The 13,478-nt window shown below is 46.9% G+C and overlaps 2 protein-coding genes across 2 annotated transcripts in view; both read left to right on the forward strand.

Annotated features, from left to right (window-relative positions):
- NDUFS3 (NADH dehydrogenase (ubiquinone) Fe-S protein 3, 30kDa (NADH-coenzyme Q reductase)) overlaps positions 1–2,270 on the forward strand; it is a gene marked incomplete at its 5' end in the record, with an annotated part of 6,333 nt that extends 4,063 nt beyond the window's left edge. The window contains one exon of the mRNA XM_009580823.1: positions 2,024–2,270. Within this exon, the coding sequence (XP_009579118.1) occupies positions 2,024–2,191 (168 nt within the window). The remainder of the gene's footprint in view (positions 1–2,023) is intronic.
- Positions 2,271–8,158: 5,888 nt separating this feature from the next.
- On the forward strand, positions 8,159–11,179 carry FAM180B (family with sequence similarity 180, member B). The gene is made up of 3 exons (XM_009580835.1): positions 8,159–8,225; positions 10,073–10,152; positions 10,706–11,179. The coding sequence occupies exons 1-3, from the start codon at positions 8,159–8,161 to the stop codon at positions 11,177–11,179; spliced, it is 621 nt and encodes a 206-aa protein (XP_009579130.1).
- Positions 11,180–13,478: the final 2,299 nt, after the last annotated feature.

The raw sequence follows: 13,478 nt of genomic DNA on the forward strand, positions 1-13,478 counted from the left end.
CGGTATGCCATCCAGAGGGACCGGTACAAGCTCGAGAAGTTCGCCCGTGGGAACCTCATGAGGTTCAGCCAGGCCAAGGGCAAGGTCCTGCCCCTGGGTCAGGGCAACCCCCAGTATCAATACAGGCTGGGGGATGAAGGGATTGAGAGCAGCCCTGCCGAGAAGGACGTGGGGGTACTGGTGGACAAAAAGCTGGACATGAGCCGGCAATGTGCACTTACAGCCCGTAAGGCCAACCATATCCTGGGCTGCATCAAAAGCAGCGTGGCCAGCAGGTCGAGGGAGGGGATTCTGCCCCTCTGCTCTGCTCTGGTGAGACCCCACCTGCAGTACTGCGTCCAGCTCTGGAACCCTCAGCACAGGAAAGACATGGACCTGTTGGAGCGGGTCCCGAGGAGGGCCACGAAAATGATCAGGGGGATGGACACCCCTCCTATGAGGAAAGGCTGAGAGAGTTGGGGTTGTTCAGCCTGGAGAAGAGAAGGCTCCGAGGACACCTTATTGCGGCCTTTCAGTACTTAAAGGGGGCTTATAAGAAAGATGGGGACGGGCTTTTTACCAAGGCCTGTAATGACAGTACAAGGGAGAATGGTTTTAAACTAAAAGAGGGTAGATTTAGACTAGATATAAGGAAGACATTTTTTACCGTGAGGGTGGTGAAACACTGGCACAGGTTGCCCAGAGAGGTGGTAGATGCCCCATCCCTGGAAACATTCAAGGTCAGGTTGAACGGGGCTCTGAGCAACCTGATCTGGTTGAAGATGTCCTTGCCCATGGCAGGGGGTTTGGACTAGATGACCTTTAAAGGTCCCTTCCAACCCGAACTATTCTATGATTCTATGATCTGAATTTCGGTACAGAGATGTGACTGCTTTACAATCCTTTGTCCAAAAGGCACTAAGGATGTTTCACTTGTCTGTATTCCAGAGGAGTTGTATAGATCTCCTGCATGGATATTTAAAGTCATCACAAAGTATCATCTGTAATAAGGCAGCCTGAGGCCAGAGACATTGAGCAAATTTCATGTGCTGTATACTGAAGAAATTTGTCAGGCAGAGAAAGTGCTTCTGCTTTTAGCATGTCTTCTGGAAGATTAAACTTTCCACTGCAAAACTGGAGATTCCCAGAGGAATAAAGGACTGAACTGGTGTTAATGAAGTTGGAACTCCACTTTGTTGAGTTTTTGTAGGCCCAGATTATAAAACTCCAGTTGAAGTGACTCTTGCCGTTTATCAAATATTTACCTCTGTTTGTCAAACCACAAGTGAAATGAGTGTGTTTGCTATCTGTCTAGTTTCAAATGGCTGCCTTGCAGAAGTAGTCGTATTTGGTGCAGTTCTAAGACTGAGCTGAATCTCAGGAGAAAACAGTGAGGTTCTGCAGGCAACAGAGGGTTTTAAGAAAAATAGAAATAACAGCAAATCCTGTGAGTGAGGACCAGGCAGCATCTCCTGAGCTGTGGTTTGGAGATCTGGACTGGCACAGAGAGGGTAAATCAAGCCAATCAGAAGTGTCTGGTACTCACCTGCATTTCACCCTGGTTGTCTTTTTGTCCCATGTTCTGAGTGTTACACTAAGAAGCACAACTGAAACCAAACAAACTGCCAGATTCATGAAAGTAGTCCCCAGCTATGCCAGGTGGACGGGCCACCTTATTTCAGTGACTCAGGAGAAATTCCTTTGTCATACGACAAACTAACTATGTTATTCCATGTGGACTTCATATGGACTGTAGGCTGGGCACTCCTAATTCAGGGTGGTTAGTCAGGACACCTAAGGTACATGGTAGCAAAGAGGAGGGTTTTCCTGGAGAGTCCAGAGGTCTTGGTGGCATCTGGAGGGCTCTTGTTTAACAATGAGGAGAACTGAAGCTGCGGCAGAGGCCTGTGGCCTATCCATGGCATAAGAAGTAGGGCTGCCTGTACCGGAGGGTGGTCTGGGTCATTACGGTGTACAGCTAATAGCAGAAATGCTATGGGGACTGTATAAAAATGACCGGCCTGTGTTCTTTGCACTGTTCTAGGTGCGGTATGATGATGAAGTGAAACGGGTAGTGGCAGAGCCTGTGGAGCTAGCTCAGGAATTTCGCAAATTTGATCTGAATAGTCCTTGGGAGGCATTTCCTGCCTATCGCACAGCTCCAGAACCCCTGAAAATAGAAGCAGGAGCCAAGAAAGAAGATGCAAAATAGCAGCAGAATGGAGCGGATGCATGGCGCCATCCTTTCTGTTCTAACATAGTATTTATAATAATAAAAATTGATATGAGATTCTTGCCTGTTGTGGTCGCATGAATAACGTTGTTTTCAAACTAGATGAAAAGCACAGGTTGAGGGATGCTAATTTACAGTCTTGATAATCCAACTGGTAGATGTTTATCTGCTGCTTTGAGTTGTAAGACACTGGATTTGTCTTTTTGTTTTGCAAATTGAATAGAGTCCAGGCATTCCCTGTGGCTAAGATGCTTTATATACATACACTGCTTCTGCTAGCTGTGCCTGCAGGCATAAATCATAACCTGAGCACTCACTAGGCGACTGTACTGACGCAGCTGTGTAGCTTAAGCAACGGGACAGCAGTATCTCAGCTCCAAGATGGGTGTTGGGAAGACCGTAATAATACAGCGAACAGGCAAAGCTTTTGTAAATGGTTCTAATACAGTTGTTATTAGGACAACACAAGATGTACCTGGATCCAGACCAAAACAATTGTGGAAATCTCTGCATTGTTTCCTTGGGAATTAGGTCAGTGCCTGTTCTCCTGGCAGAAGAAGGAGTTGCAGGTAACCTCTCACGTGCCACTCCCTCTTGCTGGCTTTTTCTTTACAATCAAGCAGTCTCTACTTTCTCCAGCTTCTTCAGATTGTGCTTTCTCCTGCAGTCAAAAATATCTTCCTTCCCTTGTCCCATAGACAAGAGGCTATGCCTTTTTGTCAGTCTTCCAATTATTTTGAGTTGTATGATATAACAGCATTACCACTATCTTTGCTCTTGTGGAAAATCTCAGCTCTTTCCAAAAAAGCTGGAAAAATACTGTAGTTTCCGTCCACCCACCACCTGTTTGAAAGGGATTACATTACAGCAGTCATCAATTAATAATGTCCCTTGTCCTAGTCCAGAAAATGCATAATGCAGTTCTGCATCGGAAAGCTGACTGACCTCATTAAGATCTGAAAACTATTATATAAGATTTCATAAAATAATTCACAAGCTGCTTGAGGAGATTCCCTAAATCACTACTTAAGCTTTTAAATTTTAAGAGTGCTAATTAAAAAAGGGGTTTGGGGGAGATTAGAGTACGGGGTGGAGGAAGGGATAGGACAATAATAAATCAATTAAGAAAAAAAAGGGACAAGTACTCGTGACTAGAATTTGATCTGTTTGCAAGAGTGAAGAGCTGAACTGTATGGTAAGAATCAGGTTTCATCTTTCTTTGTTTCCACCCCAGCCTTGTAAGCATGGGCTGCTTAAATTCTTTTTTTTTTTTTTTTTTTTTAATTTGTTTCAGGCTGCTATGGCCAGCAGTGTTTGGGATGTGACTCAGAACAGTGTTCTCTAGTTAAAATTAATAGCATTTGCCACTCACCTTAAAAGTTATAGCTCTAGGAAAGAGAAGGGAACACAGATCAGCAGAAGTTTGGGGTTTTATACACTTCCTAGCTCCACTTTGGATCTGCCATCAATTGAACTGATTAAATAGGAAATGCTCTTTTAGTCCTTCCTACAACATGTTCCACAGCTGGTTCTGTTTTCTGTTGCAGTGGCTCTTTTTGCATGCCGATGCCTATTGCACAAGACAGAAAAGTTCCTGGCACCACTTCTGTTACTGTGAAAATTCTTTATAAAGCACATTTCCCTGCCACGTTCTCCCTCCCCCATCCCAGGTTGCTTGAGGCACCATGCCAAGACTTATGGTCTATGTATCATAAAAAATATGTATTTCCCAGTACGATAAATCAGAATACTGATGGTAGCAGGAACAGAAGGAAAACTGCCATTTAAGCGTAACGTTTGTGCAGAGGGAGAATTTGATTGACATAACATCAAGAAACGTTGGACACAATGCCCTGTCAAGTTAGACAAAATGCAAGGTTTGCTGAAGAATGTGTGTACTGGAGTCAAAGTAGCCAGCCCCGCGGGGACAGGCATTGGCTCCAGCAGGTCTTTGGTATGTGGAATAGTTGCTAATGGACCCAAATCTCTTCTCATTAGAGAAGCCTGGGAGCTTATGAAGACTGCAAATTACTCACCCAGACACATTATCCCAGGGCACAAGAGGTTATGCAGCCTCTCGAAGTACTGCCAGTGTTGGCCCGCTACCCCCTCCACTGCTCCTGGGCCCCACGGAGCCTATGGAGCCTGCTCGCCCGGTGTTCCTATGGCTGGTGGGCACTTGCGTCGGGCTGGGCAAGGCTGTGGTCAGCTTGGTCGAGCACACAGCTGCCTTCCAAGTTCTCTGTCCCTGCCTGGTCCACACTACCAGCCTCCATGAGGCTTGTTTGCCTGGGCTGGATTTCCCAGCTGTAGGAGGATGTTGGATGAGATGTAAGTCAGATGTAGCTGACTTACAGACACACTCTTCAGAAGAGAAATTTTCTGGTACTGCAGGGACAAATAGACTGTAGGTGATGACTCACAGTCACCATGCTGAGCTTCCCCAGCTGAGTAGGTTTTGCTGGTGTTTTCCAGAACTCTGGCATTTCTCCTTATAGCTGGGCGAGCAGACTCTCCTCCCTGAGGATGTGGCTATTGACGGTGTCAGGGCATCACGGCTGTAGAGGCCCTTATGATTGATCTCCAGTCAAAACCCAGATGAGGATTTCAGCTGGGCTTGCACTCCTGCAGAACAGAGATTATGGGACTGCTGAGGGGCAGGCTGGATGACAGCATGCCCCATATCACCCATCACACTGCATCCCATTACATCTTCTCCAAGTTGTGTGAGGCCTGAGGGGGTCCTTTTGTGAGCAGGTGCAGTGGGATGGGGCCCTCCCTGTCACCGCCCGTTACTCAGTCAGGCAGGGGATGCAGCTCGCAAACAAAAAAAAAAGACAAGGAAAGCATTTGCATAAGGACCAGCAGCACCATACCTGGAAAATACCAGTATTACAGAGGAGGTCCCGTCTGGTCACGGTGCTTCACTCCTAGTTCCCTCAAGGTTTTCTTCCTTCTTCATCTCCTGTGACTCAAAGCTCACCTTCCCTGGGAGCCATGGATCTCCTTCCTCCTTCCCCTCTTTCCTTAGCCTCATCTTCCTCTCCTGAGCACCTGCCAGACAGGCCCAGGCTGCGGACTGTGGTCTCCCCAAGTTCTGGGCAAGATGTTCAAAGCAAGAGGTTTCTTCAATTTTGTAAGCAGAATTTCCCTTTCATGAAGATGCTGCCTGTGTCCCGGCAGTCCCGTCTCAAAGCAACCTCCCTCCCAAAGAGGCTCTTCAGGTCCTGTACTAACCACACCTTGTGCCTTCTGCCAGTGCCCTGGACCACGTGTGTCTCTAAGCACAGCCTGTGTGGGTCCCTGTGGCAAAAGGCCTGTCCCAGCATACAGATGTCATCTGCAATGGGACAAGGAAGCAGCAGAAACCTTCCCTGTTGAGGGGACAGGTAGCTTCAGCTGTACAAACACTGCTCTGTAAATGTTTACAGTTGAAAAATCAAAGATCCAAACAAAAAGGTCTGTACAAACAACGTAACGGCAGATGGAGGGACTAAATAAGCCAACAAACAGACACAAGGATTCAGGGCCTGCAGGAGTCTGTAATGTAAGACCCGAAGAATTCTTCCCAGCAGATGCTGCCACTTGTGACTGCGGCAAACGGAGGTTAGGGTGGCTGTCACCTCACTACTCTCTTCCCTTAACAGTTTCTCACTCCATTGCCCCCACTCCCCTGTGACGGGCAAAGCTTCAGCTACCTGGAATAAATTTTGCATCAGCATCCAACCAGCTCCTGCAGTTTTCAGTCCCTCATATCTTGTTCCCCTTTCCCATCTTCTTGCTTCAGGAGGTCATGGTGGAAAGCATGAAACCAGTCAAGGTGCCCCTGCAGAAACCTGGCTTGACGTGAGGCTTTGAAACTGCTCCTGCAACAGACGGCACGGCCAGGGGGAGCGCGGAGGGGCAGGGTTGTGCACACTCAGCTGTGAATGCCTGGCAAGGACAAAATCCCTCGGGAGGAGCCGGTGCACCGCCTAACATTGCAATCGCACGTGCGGGGACTATGTGCAGCTGTCAGAAACTCAGGCTTGTTTCTGTGCACCATATAACTACTGCTGCGTTACAAACAACTAAGGCATACGTTTATCATTCTGCAATTGCCTTTCTGTGTGGGATAGTGAGGTAATTCTTCAAAATCCCCCCAGCTGAAGGCAGCATCTACCACTGATGCTTGTCCCCCGCCTGCCACCCTATCAGTCACCTAAGCAGGGCCTCTGAGCCTCCTCTTTTCTCCCTCCTACGCGTATCCTCCTCTAGGCCCTTCAGCTGCAAGCTGTTCCTAGGAAATTTTCCTGTTGACAAAATCATATATGGCCTTCGCAGATGTTGGCCAAAATCCCGGACTCCTCCTCGTGTCATGTGCTGCATGATAAAGGGAGGCTATTTCATGGCCCACAAGACGCAGGGCTTTTTTGCGTAGTGACTTCTAGACAAAGTCATGTGTGCACTGGGGATTGTAAGGGACTCTGGCACAAAACAGAAGGCACATCAATCTCACGGCACAGATGGGTCAGCAGAGTCTGCCTCTTGAGTGGCATATTATTCACAGTTTAATAAGAGATATCTCATCCCAGAAGAAAGGGATGCAACTGAAGCGTAAGCAACAGAAGATAATGAAAACTGAAGGAAGCACAGTCTGACTTGAAGGCAGCCAAGGCTATGACAGAAACACAGATCAGGTTTTGATTCAAGCTGAGGGTAAGAATGGCTCTGGATATTGAGGGCCCCTCCTCCTTTGATAAATCAGTGGGACTCCTCCATTTTGTGCTGCTTTTCTTCATAGCAGGTGTGAGTCCACATATCGTCAGGTACAACTACGGATCCTGGAAGTTTCAGAAGACTTGCCACTTTGCACACTGACAACTTACTGCCTGGAATATCATCCCTACCTTCAGCAAACTCTCTGGTGACAGTAGTCACTACAAACCGACAGCCTGTAACTTGCTGAGAAAGGTATGCATTTCAGCTCCACCTCCTCTCTTTTCTAGGCAGGCTTCTTTCCCCAAAGACCACCTTTAACCTGAGGGAGATGGTATTATTACTTATTTATACGTATTATTACTTATTTATATAATCCTGGCATCCAAGAACCTTTTGGAGAACCCAGGACGATACTGTGCCCTACAGAGTAGAAATGCAGAACAGCTTGAGTGGGGATTGGGCACTAATAAAAGTGTGAAGATGTGTAGAGAACAGGTATCTGCTGTGAAGGGAATCAGGTGGAGTTTCGTCCATGTAATTCACAACATCTAGGGCAGACCGTGCTCATCGCAACCCAGAAGTCCTGTCACGGGAGAGGACGATGACGTGCGAAAGCCTGGCAGGCTCTGATCCTTGCTGTTTGTGAGGTCAGTATATTGAGTTCTCCCTCCGGGAGGTTTGATACAGAATGGAACAAGTGACATTTCTTCTGCCTGCTTGTATATTTTGGCTGCTACTGCCCTTCCATGAATCTGCACAGGCTGCTTATCTGTTTGTGACATTTCAGGATTGTTTGCAGATTTTCAAACACAGGAAAAAGGAAAACTGAAAATGAAGCCAAGGAGCTGACCAGAAGTGTCACGGAGATGTGACAGAGGTGCTGTGCGGAGGCCGAAGGGACCAGGAGGTCCCCCCTTGTTCAGGGGCAATCGTGTAGTGAAATTCCTTGCAACTAATAGCTTCCTATAATAAATTGCAGGGAGAAATCAGTCTTTGGAAAAGAAGCTTAAACAATTCTGCCAAAAAATTCACAACAAAATCTTCCAAGTTTCCAAAATACGATGGAAAATATCCTTCGGGGTCAGCAAGTTGAACTGCAAGCCCTTCCCAGGACTGCAACCAGAAACACAGAAAGGTGGATCTGTTCCAACAGAGGCTGCTGGGACCAGAAGCGGCAAGGGAAGACGCCACAGCAAACGGCTCTCACTCCGCGCACGGCCCTGTCCCGCGGCGGGCAGGGCTGCCATGGCCCGGGTGCAGTTCAACGCCTGGCTGATCCTGTGCGTGTTTGCCGGATGCCAGAAGCTGACAGGTAGGAATCGCACCTGTTAGCGAGGAGGCTTCTCGGCTTGGCAAACATTCGTGCAATGCCAGGGGCGCGACACTTTTCGCCTTGCTTCTTCAGATAGGGTCAAACGCTTCAGCTGGCTGTGCCGACATGGGAGCTGGAGTCCCAGCTGGGGTTGTTCCGTGGGGGAGACGCTTCTACCTACTTGCAGGTTGAAGACCTGCTGCTATTTTTGGTGGCAGGGGGAGGGTTTTCTTGGGTCTCTGCTGAAAAAGTCTGCTCCTACAATCATGTTTGTGGATTTTCTAGATGCTTTTTGGGAAAAAAAAAAACCCTGTTGAATGATAAAGTAAGGAAGGGACCATTTTCCCATCTCCAGAAGATATTTATTTTATTATTTCAAGACATTACTTGTTATGCTTTGTTTAATTTTTGTTTTACTCTACTTGAAAATCTAACGCTGCATACATTTATAAGACAGTTACTAATAACAGCAGTTTGGTGTCTCTTCAACAAATTCACTGACTCTGCAGCCAATCTCTCAGTAGAGGGATCTGTGAACCTAGCAGATCAGTTAGCAGCGAGAAGCCCAGCAAAGAAATTTTCAGATGATGTAGTATCTTTACCTGAGCTAAAAGCCTTGTTGGCACATCCATGGAGGAGTAGGAAAGAGCAGCTACATCCCTGCTCACGTTCCAAAGCCACAGCTGGCTTGGATCAAGGAGCCTGCAGTTGTGCAGAGAAACAAACCTCCGCAGCCTGGGGGGTGGCAGTGCACTTCTTTCTCCCTGGAAAGCTTTAATCAAGGATGGAAAGTTGGAAGCAGGGTTTGGTAGTAGTCATGACACACATACAGTATTAAATAATTTTTCTGTTTTTTATAAGCACCTGCTGACCTTAACTCTGCAGTACTCAACATAAATTCTCCCTCTTTTTTATATAAAAAAACCTTCATTCATATAAAAATAATTTTTAAAAAGTGTCAGAGAGCTTACTATTTTATATGAGCTTTTTCCATTTCATGTTTCTTGACCTGAAGGACGAGTCTGTAAGAAGTAGAAGAGGGTCTTGGCTACATGACTATCCTGACCAACACAGAAGGCAGGGGATGCAGCCTCCCTCTCACAGTCCTGGACCGAGGCTACTCGTGTCTCCTTTTTTCACAAAGAAAGAAATAATAAAGGCAAAATAAATGCAGAAAGTTAAAGCACTAGAAGTATTAATAAATGAAAATTGAAGAATTCTTGGGATTAATATATTGATAAACTCCCATTCGTCTGGCCTCATACCCCTTTTTCCCGGTTTAAATGATGTCGGGTGGCCCAGCAAGGAATTAGCTGGACATGAGAAGAGCCATAATGGATCCGATCGGGTTTCTTTTACCTTCGCGCTCTGCCCCCAGTGGCAGATCCTCAGGGAAAAAGTATAAAACCAGGATAAGCATCAGGTTATGTTTCCACCAGCAGGTCAAGGAGCCTCCCAGCACCCCCCTTCCGTTGGGCAGCATTACTTTCTCCAGCAAAAACTGCCAAACACCCAAACCGCATCAGCTCAAACCCCACCAAGACTCAGCGTGAGGGGCTTTCATGCTGCCTGTCAGAGCAAGTGCCTTCGCTGCCGCACGCTTTTAGCTCTGTTGGCAGGATTAAGGGCTGTCATATCCAAAACTTACACATGCCTCCCTTAACCACTTCTGCTTCTCTTAAAAAGCTTGTTTTGCTCATCAAAATCCCGTGGTCAGCATCTGTCATGTTTGGCAAACTATGAGTGGCAGCTCAGAAGTATTGAAGACATTACTGACAACCAAATGACAAAAATAAACAGGAAGGGCCGTGGTCTTGCGCTACCAAACTCTGCCTGATGTCTTCCAGATGAACATGCTCACAGCAGGGATGGTGCCAGCGCCAATGCACCCCGTCGCGGCCCAGAGGATGCCGACGTCATGTTAGAGGTCTCCTGGGCGTTGGGGGCCCGTGGGCCGAGACACTGTTAGCACCCGCGCTCCCACCTGCTTGCACGTAAAAACTCACACGTTCTGCTTGTTCTCATCCGTGCCAGTTTTCGGGAGCGCCTGGAAAACGCCTCGGCAATGCCCTAATTGCATTTGTGCTCCTTCCCATCATGGGGTGCAGCTGAAGGGGGCTTTGACCCCCTCCACGGCACCTCACAGCTCTGGGGTGGGACAAGGGACTCCCCCCACCCAAGGCGGCCGCGCCGGGGAGCTGCTGTGGGCAGGACAGCAGTGGGAGAGGCGGGGTGGGAGGCGAGAGCTAGACGGGTCCCACGGGGAAACCGAGGTGTGGGGCCGGTCAGAAAAGGGGTGTGGGGCTGGCGGAGAAAGACATGGAGTGGGACTAGGCGGGCCGCGGGCAGCGAGTCAGGGAGCGGCCGCCTCTCGGTCCAGCCCAAGATTTGGCAGCGTTGCAGGTGGCTTTACAGCTCGGTTATAACTGGCAGAGGGTTTGTGCTGGGCTTCCCGTGCGCATGCTGCTCTTCTCTTCCAGATGCTCTGGGGAGGGCTGGATATTCAGGCCAACGGGACAATCCAGCTGCGGGATGAAGAGCTGGCCTCCCTGTGCCCGGCACGGCGGTTCATGCAGATTTTAGAGGATGAAGTTCCCAAAACACCGACAGAGATCGAGCAGCAACTGAGATATTATTCCCTAACTGACACCCCTTTGCCTCTCACAGAGTTTGACCGTCTCCTTTTCACCAGCGTTTACTGTGCCTATCAGGTTCGTGCCATGCAGGGTCTGGATAAAAATCTCTGGATTAGTTTTTTCTCTCAGCTGGTTGATGAAATGTTTCGTGATCTGTGCAAGGGGCTCTGCCCTGCAAATACCACCCTCCTCCTGGCTTCCTGGCCCTGGGAGGAGAAGCCTTCACATTTAGCATCCCTGAAACATTTCTATCCTTCTAACCTGGCCAGGACCAAGAGAGATAATAGGGGAAACCACGGTAGGAAAGGACACACCTGACTTCAGCTGCATCCTTGGTTATTTGGAATGCTTCCCACATTATTCAGGACTTTGTACAAATACGTCACCCCTTTTTGTCCTGCTTTCTGCGTTGTGTTGGCAACCCTCTAAGGATGTATACATAAGCTTTTAGTTTTAAACGGAATAGGACAAAACTATAAAACGCATTTCATCCTTTCCTGGGTTTTTTTTCTGTTTGTTTTTTAAGCGGGTGTGCTGAAGGGGGCAGTGCTGTTCAGATGTGTTATCTATCTTGACGACTGATGCGTACCAGGGAGATGCCCTGGCAGTTTGCCTCCAGGATGTGACACTGGTGTCCTAGCTGACTTCATTTCAGATAACTCAGTGCAGCCTCCTTATATTCCCCCGCGGTTTCAGCCAAACACAGTTTCTTTTCTCCTCTCAGTAACCAGCTGAGCAGATGCTGTTATGTTTCATGATATAGTTCACATATTTAATTTCAGCTTTCTTCTCATGTGGCATCACATTTTATGTGTCCATAGTAATTTCCCATTTCGTATATTCATTTTTCTTTAAAAAGCAACCCAAAAACGTATGTATTCCATGAAGATTTCTAGGTTTTGCATATCATATTTACACACGTACATTGCTTTGTGTCAATTATCAGTCTGGAATACACTTCCTTAAATCTCATTTAAATTCCTAAGGATCATGACCTAGTTATTTCTTCAGCAGATTTTACCTCTTCTATGAAGTTTTTTTGTACAGCTATGGCACTTTACAAGCCAAACATAATAAATACACAATCTCTATCTTCAAAATCAGAAATACAATTATTTTATAGAAAGAGATCTTTAACTTTTCTCTGTCTTACACATTGCTATGTGGAATTAAATAAATGTAATTATCTACTCGGGAGGGTTTTGATTTTTTTGTTTGTTTGTTTCTACTAGGTTTCCTGCTGCCATTATAGGTACGTTAATTGTGAACATTCATTGCATGTGCTTAGATGATGGGATCCATAATTCCCTTTCTATCAATATAGTCTTAATTTTCCATGCTCAACAAAGGAGGCATGTGTGACATTCAAAGTGGGAACTGCTAGCTTTTGACCTAGTTAATTTTTTTCTGAGACGACGTTGCCCAACAGATGGAAAGGCGAAATGGTGAGGCAGGAATAAGAAGCCTGGAAGCAAGATGCCACAGAGAATGGTTTTTGAGGTCAGGTTAGGGCTATGACAGGAGAAGACAGATTTACACAGTTCATAAAGCAGGTTGGTTGTTGCTTCTTTGTTTGGTTTTTTTTTCCCCGAGGGATGTAGGAATTAAGATTAGCATTTTATTTGAAGTATAACTTCTAGTAAACTAGTGTCCCACCTAATGTTCTTCTATTCTTATGCTGGTTTTTTACACACCTCAAACCTCTACCCTTCATCCTTTTCCCAAATATGCCCCCAGTCTTTAATGTCTAGGATATGTATGGAGTGACGGAGGCAGAGAGTGGCTGCAGACAAGTTCTGTTTGAGCAGAGACCATCATCAAAAGGCTGAGCTGGGATGGCACTAGTGCATGAAAATATTGTCTTGCTGGAGAATATACGGTCTGAGCTATATGAATGTCCGGATATAGGTTGAGGGGGTTGGCTTGGTGACTCAGATGCAAATGCGCTGCTTTGAACCCAGGATTTTGTGAGGATCAGTTTAAGAGCATTGCTATCTGTTGAACAGATTATAAATTAAACTCAAGTGATGTCACAAAGTTTTGTGCATGCTCAGGATGATGCGCATTTGCAGTTTATGTAGTTTGGGAGACAAACCAGAGTTTAGCTCAACTGAAACAGCACCAATTGCACTATGATGAAGCCTCCAGGCTCCTGGTTTCTTACCACCTGCCTGGGTGGATCCTGCCATCAGTCCCAACTGCCCTGTGGGAACACACCAGTGCCTCTCTACAGCAGCACCACGGCTTGGCGGAACACTCTGTGGAAGAAACCACTGGAACACAGATGCTGAAAATATCAGAGAGTCATAGAATCATTAAGGTTGGAAAAGACCTCTAAGATCATCGAGTCCAACCGTCAACCCAACACCACCATGCCCACTAAACCATGTCCCTAAGTGCCTCATCTACACATCTTTTAAATACTTCCAGGGATGGTGACTCCACCACTTCCCTGGGCAGCCTGTTCCAAGGCCTGACCACTCTTTCAGTAAAGAAATTTTTCCTAATGTCCAGTCTAAACCTTCCCTGGCACAACTTGAAGCCATTTCCCCTTATCCTATCACTAGTTACTTGGGAGAAGAGACCAACCCCCACCTCGCTACAACCTCCTTTCAGG

This window comes from Fulmarus glacialis, unplaced genomic scaffold, assembly GCF_000690835.1.
Source record: "Fulmarus glacialis isolate BGI_N327 unplaced genomic scaffold, ASM69083v1 scaffold31660, whole genome shotgun sequence".
Taxonomy (NCBI): Eukaryota; Metazoa; Chordata; class Aves; order Procellariiformes; family Procellariidae; genus Fulmarus; species Fulmarus glacialis.

Bases quoted from the DNA above. Each gene is read 5' to 3' on its own strand.
- FAM180B (XM_009580835.1), top strand. From the start codon at position 8,159: ATGGCCCGGGTGCAGTTCAACGCCTGGCTGATCCTGTGCGTGTTTGCC. The intron at 8,226-10,072 runs GTAGGAATCGCA...GATGTCTTCCAG, and splicing joins CGGATGCCAGAAGCTGACAG to ATGAACATGCTCACAGCAGG. The intron at 10,153-10,705 runs GTCTCCTGGGCG...CTTCTCTTCCAG, and splicing joins ATGCCGACGTCATGTTAGAG to ATGCTCTGGGGAGGGCTGGA.